This window comes from Diabrotica undecimpunctata, chromosome 9, assembly GCF_040954645.1.
Source record: "Diabrotica undecimpunctata isolate CICGRU chromosome 9, icDiaUnde3, whole genome shotgun sequence".
Classification (NCBI taxonomy): Eukaryota; Metazoa; Arthropoda; class Insecta; order Coleoptera; family Chrysomelidae; genus Diabrotica; species Diabrotica undecimpunctata.
Genome location: NC_092811.1, coordinates 120,568,852 through 120,579,770, shown reverse-complemented (window position 1 = coordinate 120,579,770; position 10,919 = coordinate 120,568,852). Strand labels below are relative to the sequence as shown.

Below are 10,919 nucleotides of genomic sequence, written 5' to 3'. Positions count from 1 at the left end.
TTTCACCATTTTTGTTTAGTATTTCTTCTCCTTCTTTGCCCATGCTTTCCTCAATTCCATTGTTATTATTTCTGACTCTACCGTTTAGATCTCCCATTACAATTATATTTTCTTTCCCATTATTAATTTGCATTTGGAGCTCCTCGAAAAATTTATCCTTCTCTTCCTTTTTTGCATCTTCATTTACTCCATAGGCTGTTATTATTGTCCATATTTCCTCGTCTATCAGTTTCATTTTCAGCGATAATATTCTCTGGTTAACATATATGTTTCTTCTATAACGGCTTCATTTAATGACGAATAAATGGATAAAACTGTTTTCCAGAGGTTCTAGACTAAGCTGCTATAGAAAACCATAAAATTGGAGAACATTGTGTTAGCTAGACATATTTCATCATCTTGATAACATGAGATAAACCATAAATTAAAAACACCATAATAGTTTAAATAAAAACTTCAAACTCCTCTTCTTTTTTTTTGTCGGGTGAACGAAACTTTTCACACGCTAGAGGATAAAAATCTCTAGTTTAAAATAACTTTCCTACTCCCAAACGAATATTCACTCAAAGGAAAAAGCACAAACACTGCCAAGGAAATATCTACGTTAGCAAAGCGTTGTTGCTAAAGGTGACGCATCGTGATACTAATCATCCCAACAAGACCAAACTGGCCTCCTCCACCTCCAAAATCAGAATGGTCTTTCCTCGGTCTTTTCTCTCGTCTATTTGGTTGTTTAATTCAGATATTATTTTAAAATTTATGCGGGATTAAAAGAGAAAAACGAAATAAAAGAAGGACAGTACCAGGAATCTGGCAGTACAAATAAATATTTAGATTATGTTTATACTCTAAGTTATACTTATACTTTAAGATTTTAAGATGCAAGTGGTTAATAAAAATTTTATAAAATTTTTAGAATATACAAAGTGGACAAAGAACTACTATAATCTTTTATTACACCTTTCAATCAAAAAACTTGACTGTAGGACCTTGATTATTAAAATCTATTTGGGATAGAGGCAGAACGGGGTTGGCTTTCTTTCTTTCTTTCTTTCTGCGTTGCTCAGACTCGAAAAAAGAGACAGAAACCTAGAAAAAGAGTACAGGAAATTTATTAAGGAATATAAAGACTTAGGTCACATGAAATTGAATAAAACCGAAACTATAAATAAGCAAGAGTATTACCTTCCTCATCATGCAGTAATAAAAGAGGATAGTATCACAACAAAATGCAGGGCCGTGTTTGACGCTTCCAGTAAAAGTTCAACAGGAATCAGCCTCAATGATGTAATGCACTCTGGACCTCGTTTGCAACAAGATCTTACAAATATATTAATACATTGGAGGTCGTACAAAATAGCATACACGGCAGATCTAGAGAAAATGTTTAGTCAAATAAAGATAGCTGAAGAAGATCAAGTTTACCAGAAGATATTATGGAGACAGTCTGTAAAAGAACAAATAAAGGAGTATCAGTTGTCAACAGTAACATACGGTACGAAGGCAGCGCCATACCTTGCATTAAGAACGATACATGAATTATGTAATGACGAGAAATTAAAATATCCACTAGCTGCGGAAATTGTTAAACACAACATGTACATAGACGACGTACTAGCTGGATCAGAAACGTTGGCTGAAGCTCAACAAGCTCAAACAGAGTTAACAGAAATGTTTAAAAAAGGGGGTTTTGTATTAAGAAAATGGCTTAGTAATAGTCAAGATTTAATGGAAATCATACCGGAGTATCTAAAAAGTGTCGATCTCAAAACGTTAGATACAGAAGAGATACATAAAACGCTAGGAATCCACTGGTTACCGGTTGAAGATGTAATTACATTTAAAATAACTATAACCGAACATAAAAAAAAAACAAAGAGGCTGGTGTTATCGGAAATAGCAAAAATATATGATCCATTAGGATGGATTGCGCCAGTGATAATGCAATCAAAAATATTCATACAAGATTTGTGGACAAAAAGGATAAGTTGGGACAAAGAATTGGATAATTCTGATCAAAAACGATGGATTGAGTATTACTCACAGCTAAAACACCTCGAAGAGATAGTAATACCTAGGTGGAATAATCTTACCAATTTAGGGAAAATAGAATTGTACGGATTTGCTGATGCGTCTACGAAAGGATACGGAGCAGCAATATATACTAGAACATTATGTCCTGAGGTAAAAACAAGCCTTATAGTAGCCAAAACAAAAGTTGCACCAGTTAAAGGTTTAACAACACTGCCGAGGTTAGAATTGTGTGCAGCATTGCTGCTTAGCAGACTCATGAAAAGAACAATTCAAGCGCTAAATCGCAGTGATGTGGAAATATATGCATGGTCTGATTCCACAATTACTCTGGCGTGGATACAAGGACAACCAAATAGATGGAAAACGTTTGTAGCGAACAGAGTAACGGAAATAACATTATATTTTTATTTAAATAAAAATGTGGTTTCCATTATATTTTTATTTAAATAACAGAAACAGGGACGACAATTGAATAGTTTGAGCGCTGAAAGATTTCCAATAAAAAAATGTGTATTAGGAGATATCAGTTACAAAAAATCATTGTGTAAAATCATGTGTAAAAACAATCGGAAATTACAAAGAAGCATTATTCACTGAAAGGCACACTCCCAAATTGAAAAGTGAGTGTGAAAGATAAACAATAGTAAACTTGTCACGGTGCATATTTAATGTAAACTGTGTTAGTGAGACATAGATAGAGAAAAAGAGAGAGAGAGAGTGATAGTGAATTATTTTATCGGCAGGAGCAATGTGAATACCGTACGCGGAAACAGGGAGCAAAACTAATGTTTTTGCCCTATTTGCGGTATTTATAATGGTATAAATGCTAATTAGAGCGGTTAAAGTTCTGCGGGAAATTATAAATATGTAGACAATTATTTTATACACAATTAAGTTTTGTCCAAATATGTAAATAGGGACGAACGATTAATTCTAAATAAAACTTTTGTAGGAAACTGGCCTAAAATCGACATCATTAGACCTTTCTCCTATGTTCACACTTCCCCTTTTCGTCCCAATTCTTTTGGCAGACGTACTAACAGCGGCATTTTCCGAACCAATTTTCTTGCACGATAAATTTCCGGTAATCACAAGGAGAAAAGCCAGTTGTTATTACTTTCCTTAGTTTCCAGACTACAAAATGTTATATATACACAGCAAAGTGGGAAATTATAATTGGAGTGAAAATAAAACATCATATATTATGTTCTGTTTTTCCGTTTTGTAGAAGGTTCGTTTTAGCTTATTTTTAAATGTAACAAACATTTATTGTGCCTTACATAATCTATAATGTTTGTAATTTGGACAAAATATCCAAATCATGAACTACTGACCCAGTTACGCTTGACTGTGACTTGGTTATTATACGACTAATATTATGTTCAATTTTTTTTTTATTTAATTTAACGTGCTTGTGACAGCTTCGGCCATTAGCACGAGGCACCGTGGATACAATTATATATAAGGTGCAATTACATATTATAATATACTATATTTATATATTATTTAGTAAGTTTTCTAGCTTCAGGAACTGGATAGCTGTGATGACTTGGCTCTGGTTCGATAATATATCTGTGATGTTGCCCTTCATGCCCAGTTCTTGGTGTCGTTTATTGTAATGAGGGCAGTTCACAAGGATGTGTAGAACGCTTAGTAGAGATTGGCAATAGTGACAGATTGGATTAGGTGTAGAATTCATTAGGTGATCATATGTAAATCTGGTGTGACCGATACGCAATCTTCTAGCAACAACCATCTCATTTCTAGTTATACCAGGGATAACGGAACCGCTCAATCGTCTGATCTATTTGGTGTAAAAATGTATTGGATTGTTTCGAATGATTCTGCCAGTAATTTCGTACGAGTTTCTTTATACTAGTTTTTAGGTCACTGGCAATTTGTATATTATGTGGTGTACAATTGGATACAGCAGCTTCTTTGGCAAAGCGATCGGCGTTGTCGTTACCCATAATCCCGATGTGGGAGGGAATCCATATGATAGTGATATGGATGTCGTGGATGATAAGATTTTGATAAGTGTCATGGATTTTTTCTACAAGAGGGTGATTAGTAAAGAGATTATTGATGGACTGGATAAAGGCAAGGGAGTCTGTACAGATGGCAATATGTTGATTGGGTGCTGTACAGAGTTTAAAGGCTTGGTAAATAGCATACAGTTCACCAGTATGAACGCTGCATGTGGCAGGTATTTGACATGAACTAACGACTGTTTCCATAGTGGTAACCGCACACCAACCCCCGTTTCGCTCTTTGATGCGTCAGTGTAGAGTACCCGATCGAATTTCTTAAAATTAAGAATTTCTAGTAAGGATTTCCTAATCAAATCCTGGTTGGTTTCTGCCTTACTAAACTTTGTAAGTGACATATTAAATTTCGATAAAGTTTTGGTCCAATCAGAATTCTGCGGGATCGGGAGAGGGTTAGTTAGGGATAAATTTATATGTGGTATTAAAGTTGGAAGTAGGAGGGCGATAGTGTGCATGCGTGGAGCAGGAGAGTGAGTACTAGTATAGTTGGGTAATGTCAACAGTGTGTGTACTGGATTAGAAAGGTTAGCTGAAGTAAAAGCAGCATAAGAAAGGAGGAGATATTGGCGCCTAAGCCAAAGAGGGGGTTCGTTGGCTTCGCGGTAGAGGCTCTCAGCTGGACTGCTACGAAAAGCTCCTAAACAGAGGCGGATAGCAGTATTATGCACTGAATTAAGGGTTTGTAAGGATGTTTTGGATGCTGACATATATATATATATATATATATATATATATATATATATATATATATATATATATATATATATATATATATAAAGCTGCCGTAATCGAGTTTAGAGCGAATAAGAGACCTATATACTTTTAATAGTGTACATTCGCTAGTGCCCCATTGGTAGTGGGAAAGTGTTTTGATAATATTTAAATGTTTTAGGCACTCTGCTCTAGTTTCCTGAATATGTTGTTTCCAAGAAAGTCGGGAGTCGAATATTAGTCCTAGAATTTTGCGGTGATCGACGACTGGGAGAGGGTGGTTATTCACTAAGATTTTAAGGGCAGTGGAGAGTGTTTTTCTGGTGAATTTAATGAGTTGTGATTTTTTAGATGAGAGGGACAGGCCGATGGCAGTCAATCTATTTTGTAATAAGTCCACTGATGTTTGGAGAAGTTTGCAAGTAGTAGTGGTCGCAACACCATGGCAATAAATTACAAGATCATCAGCATATGTAGTAAATTTGACTGTGGCATATATGGTTAATTGATAAAATAAACAATGTGGGGCTTAATACAGAGCCCTGAGGGACTCCGTCTTGTTGGATGTGGGGTGATGATACGCAACCATTTACAGATACTCTAAAGGATCTAGAGCTAAGAAGGTGCTTGATGAATTTAAAAATATTACCATTAAGGTCATATAATATATGTTCAATTTATTTTTCAGAGTTAAGTAAATAAAATCCATACCTAAGAGCTTTCAGAGGTTAGCATCAAGAAATAAAATTTTTGGTATTACCAATTAAATATAATCCACCAAAAATTTTGGTTTTTAAGTTTATACAGTGTGTCAATTTTAAAACTTACAATGGGCTATATCTTACGAACAAAAGCTGATATCAAAAAATGCTTAAAATTTTTTCTATGATAGGAAGGGGAGACTAAAATGACATGAAAGAGAACTCACCCCCATCAATCCCCTAGGGTTTACCCACCACACCCAAAAAAGTTTAAATTGCAAACCCCTACTTGTGAAACATCATTGAAAAGACTAAAAAAAATTATATCCAATGATATAAATAATAATTATACAGGATGAAGCAATAATTGTAAAACTTTGGCTTAAAACGAAAATTTAATGAGGTTTTTGTTGATTTTGTTGATGACCATGTATAATTATTATTTAATAATTAAACAGGGTGTTAATATCAGCCGGCTTACTATGACTTTTGTACACACATGTCCAAAAGTTTGGAATACGTACAAATAATATATCTACGCCTATGGTGGTTTTAAACCTGTTGTTGCTATCCATTCTAGAGCGTTTTTATTTACACATTATTTCAGTTTAAATTTGAATTGAGCCATTTAAAAATGCCTAGAAACGTGATATCTCATTTTGACAGATCTAGAGTAATTGCTTTGTTACAACAGGGCTTTAGTCAAAGTTCTATCGCGAATATTGTTGATGTTACTCAGAGTGCTGTATCAAAAATTAAAAAAAAAATTCCAAGATACAAATGACATCAAGGATCGACCCAGAAGTGGTAGAAGTCGATGTACAACAGCAGCACAAGATTGGCAAATAACATTGATAGCTCGTAGAAATCGTCTGGAATCTACAAGTGGTATATCCAGAGAAATTTCTAGGCTTTAAGGACTGAATATTTCACGGCAAACAATAACACGCAGACTAAATGCGGTAAATTTGTATCGTAGAAGACCGCTACGTGTTCCTAAACTAACCTACTAACACAAAATAGTAAGGTTGCAATGGGCTAGAGAAATGGTACACCATGGTCCTAACTGGAATAACGTGATGTTCTCTGATGAGTCAAAAATTGGCTTGGTATTTGATTCGCGAAGAACACTGGTTTGGAGGGCCCAGGACGACAAGCCCGACTAGAAACAGCCCAACCGCGTGTCCCATTTGAAGATGGTAGTATTATGGTTTGGGGTGGTATTATGAGTGGTACACGGACGCCACTGCTGGTTCTGGAGAGAAGAGTCACTGGTGCTGTGTACATCGAGGAAGTTTTAAATCCTGTCGTACGTCTATTCCGATGAGAAGTAGGTGATGAATTTGTGTTTATGCATGACAACGCAACTCCTCATCGAACAGCATCAGTAAAAAATTTTCTGGAAGTAGAAGGAATATCTACATTACAGTGACATTCGAATTCCCCCGACATGAACTTTATTGAACATGCTTGGGACATTCTAAAAACACGCATCAAGAAGCGAAACAATCCCCCTATTACATTTAGAGAACTAAAAGATGCTGCTAGTGAAGAATGGGAGAGAATTCCGCAAGCCCAGCTCGACCAGTTAATGGGCAGCATGACAAATCGCCTACAGACATCCATACAGGCCAATGGAGTAAATACTAATTATTAGTTTTATTAAAAATTATTTTTTTCTATACTAATTTAATTTTAAATGTAAGTTGTACATTCTAAGTTTTTCACTCCAATAGAATAAATATTTTTTTGCAAATCGTTTATCTGGTTTTGAGATTTATTTAGTATTTTTGAGAATTAAAACAAAATAATGTTTAACTATTCAGAAGATTTTATACATAAAAATCAATAAAAAGATGAAATATTCCAATACTCCAAACTTTTGGACATATGTGTATTTGTAATGCTATCTCCCGAACTATTATTTTTAATGATAACTGCCCGTCGGATTTTTTTTGTTAAATAAAAACCTAATTTGTCGTTTTTTCAAAACAAGTTGAAAACATCTGTTTTTTGGGTTCTGTCAGATTTAATAATTTTTGGTTTATTTGACAATTTTAAATGTCATTAGTTTTCATCATTTATACGATCGGTACTGTCATTCAGCTGTAGTTGTCACGATGGTTTACAGTATACCTGAACACGTAGAGATCATTATCATATTTTCCTCCCAGAACCAGTGTTATTTACGAACAGCTCAAATATTTCATGAAAGGCATACGGATAAAAATGTAAGACAAAAACGTGTACGTCCACGATTTAGTTGAAAAGTTTAGAGAAACGGGATCAGTGCAAAATAAAAAAAGGGATGCCCCAAGAATACTGAATAAAGCATCCCAAATTGAGGCCCTTGGACATTTTGCAATAGAGCTTACTGCATCAACACGTCAAGTATCTGCAATGACAGGACTTTCACATAAGTCGGTTAGAAAGGTGTTGAAATTACATATGTTTCACCCGTACAAAACACAAATTCTTCAAGAACTAGACGATGATGATTCAGACCGACGAATTGAGTTTTGTGAACTGATGAACGAAAGAATTCGCGTTGAACCGAGAACTTTAAAAAATATTTGTTTTACTGATTAATGAACTTATATACTGAATGGTAATGTAAATAAACAAAACTGTCGGTACTGGAGTGATACGAACCCGCATCGATTCAGAGAAGGTCACACTCAATATCCTGAAAAACTGAATGTTTGGGCAGGAATATTAGGCGATGCTATAATTGGCCCATTGTTCATACCAGGCCATTTAAGTGGCGACATTTATCTCGATATGCTGGAAAACACCATCGAACCTTTAATTACGCATGAATTAGAGAACCAAAGGAACAATCAAGGCAACTTAGCTCTAGACGAAGATTTGCTGCACTTCCAACAAGATGGAGCACCTCCTCACTATGCAGCTCCAGTTAGGCACTGGTTGGATACTAATTCTACGAACAAATGGATTGGAAGGAGAGGTCCTATTGAGTGACCACCGAGGCCACCACACTTACCGCTACCTGACTTTCTTCTATGAGGTTACCTCAAGTCAGTTGTTTATAAATCTCAACCTGCATCAGTTGGAGAATTTCAAGAAAGAATTACGCAATCATGTCGCGCTATTACTAGAACAACATTTGCCAAAGTTCGTGCATAATTTGAAAATGGGCTGTATTATTGTTTTCAAAACAACGGAACCCACTTTGAACAAATACTTAATTGACATTTTTGACAAACTTGTAGTTCAACAAAAACCTAATTAAATTTTCCATTAAAGCCAAAGTTTCACAATTATTGCTTCACTCTGTATAATTATTATTTATACCATTGGATAGCAATTTTTATAATATTTTCAATGATGTATCACAAGTAGGGGTTAGCAATTTAAACTTCTTTCCCCCTTACTATCCTAGAAACGGTTTCAAGTATTTTTCGATATCAGCTTTTGTTCGTGAGATACAGCCCATTGTAAGTTTTAAAATTGACACACTGTATATAAAATTTGTTATGGTTTACTTTTATATAAATTGAGTATCATAAAGGAGGCATGAAAAGTTTGATTTTTACTCCAAATAATTATATTATTCTAAATTATACTTGTTATTAACCGCTAATTATACATCAAATAAATTTGATGGTCTACCACCACGTGAGCATGCAACATATAACTAACTATGTGAGAAACATGGATTCTCTAAATCCAAGCCAAACGAACATTGTTGGGCTTTAAGATTTGTTAATGATAATCGCGAATGCTAATCGAACAGGGAATGAAAGCCTATTGAATGATAACGATTTCTCCTTATGTCTAGTCAAAATGGTTACTTCAATAATATTTCCGGTGATACTTTTAATGACCGAACGTGTGCCGTTGCATATTCTGGGTGGTTTCAAATTGCGTAGCAGAATAATTCGTGAACGGGGTTTCAACTGGAGATTGTGTGGTGGAATCCCTGGTATATCCAAAGAATGAAAAAGTTCTGTTGGATAATTTATGACTTTGTCTTCATTAACAATAGTATCACTTGATTTAAAAGATATCAGATCACGTGATAACAACTGTTGAATCTCGAAGTTAATTTCGTCAACATCAACATTTTTCGCCGCCAAAATTGCGCGCCTACTGAGCCAATTATGATTCAAGTAATTATTCAGCATAGCCGGGAAGACGCTTTCAATTAATTCATGTTTACTCTTAACAAAAGTGCAGAAATTATCTGGAAGTTTAATGTATTGTGTATTTTAATGCAGTTTTATTGCACCATTTCCAATATCAAACAAATGTTTAAGAAATATTTGCGCCGATAGATCACTTTGCACTTGTACCTACTCTTATGTTAATGGTCAATCGAATTGTTTCGACATTCAGCCATAAAAACGATGGTTTTAAACATACATTAATCTCATCCGGATATGTTGTAGCAATTGCTATTGTTTACCACGTTGCTTATAGGGGGTTGAAAGGGGGAACTGAACAATTACTAAGCTAAGAGATAGGGTAAGCAAATAAATTGAACTTTTGCGAATGTCTACTCGTGTTTTGTTTGGAGAGCTACGTCGTGGATAAACGTCTCTTTATTTCAGGGACTGGAGAAACTAACTACAAAAAAGAATTTTAAAAATACCTACAGAGATTTCCTAGGCAACAATAAACAAGAAGATTCCTAAACTATTTGAAATGGATGCCGTTTAAAAATATCCTCTTACTAGTTAGAAGGAAAGGCTTTTCTTTCCTAAAAATTTTTACTGGTTTAACTCCTGGTTTAGAGAGAAACATTACATATTTATTACTATTTCACAGTTGTTATTACAAATAAAAGACGAGACTTAGGCAGTCTTGGTCATGGTCTTGGTATTGCACTCCCGGTATTGGTCTTGGTCTTGGTCTTGCAGCAAGAGTCTCGCAAGTCTTGCAGTTACCTATTAGTCTATTGCTATTTATTAAACGTTACATTAGATCTTAGAACAACGTAACAGAGTAAGTACATTTTAAGCTTGAATTAAGATAGCCATAATAAAGACCAACCAAATTAATAAATATCTAAATAACTGACACGGAGTGGGGTTTGAAGCCACGATCTAAGCGATCCGTGCCTATGCTCTAACTAACTTAGCTATTTCTTAATAAACGTTTGCATTTACTAAGCTTACATGTGCTAAAACATGGTTAAAACACAAAAAAAAAAACAAATTAATGACATAATCATGCCTGTATTTTAAAGAAAATTATCTGGCTAGAAAGGGATTGATGGACATGATGGACAAAAAATCCACATACATGTATCAAGGGCACAGATTTTTTAGGTGATAAGATAACAAACTTTAATCCACTTATTAAAGCAAAATTAATGTTTTTACCAATCTTATCTCTACTTTTATATAAAAAACTAACTTGAAAAAATAAAGAATAGGTAAAAAAGCAATGATAATCAAAA

The 10,919-nt window shown here is 34.7% G+C and overlaps 1 protein-coding gene across 1 annotated transcript; it reads left to right on the top strand.

The window, feature by feature from the left end:
- Positions 1-1,140: 1,140 nt before the first annotated feature.
- Positions 1,141-5,487, top strand: LOC140451292 (uncharacterized). The gene is made up of 3 exons (XM_072545038.1): positions 1,141-1,830; positions 1,879-2,415; positions 5,482-5,487. The coding sequence occupies exons 1-3, from the start codon at positions 1,141-1,143 to the stop codon at positions 5,485-5,487; spliced, it is 1,233 nt and encodes a 410-aa protein (XP_072401139.1).
- The last annotated feature ends 5,432 nt before the right edge of the window (positions 5,488-10,919 follow it).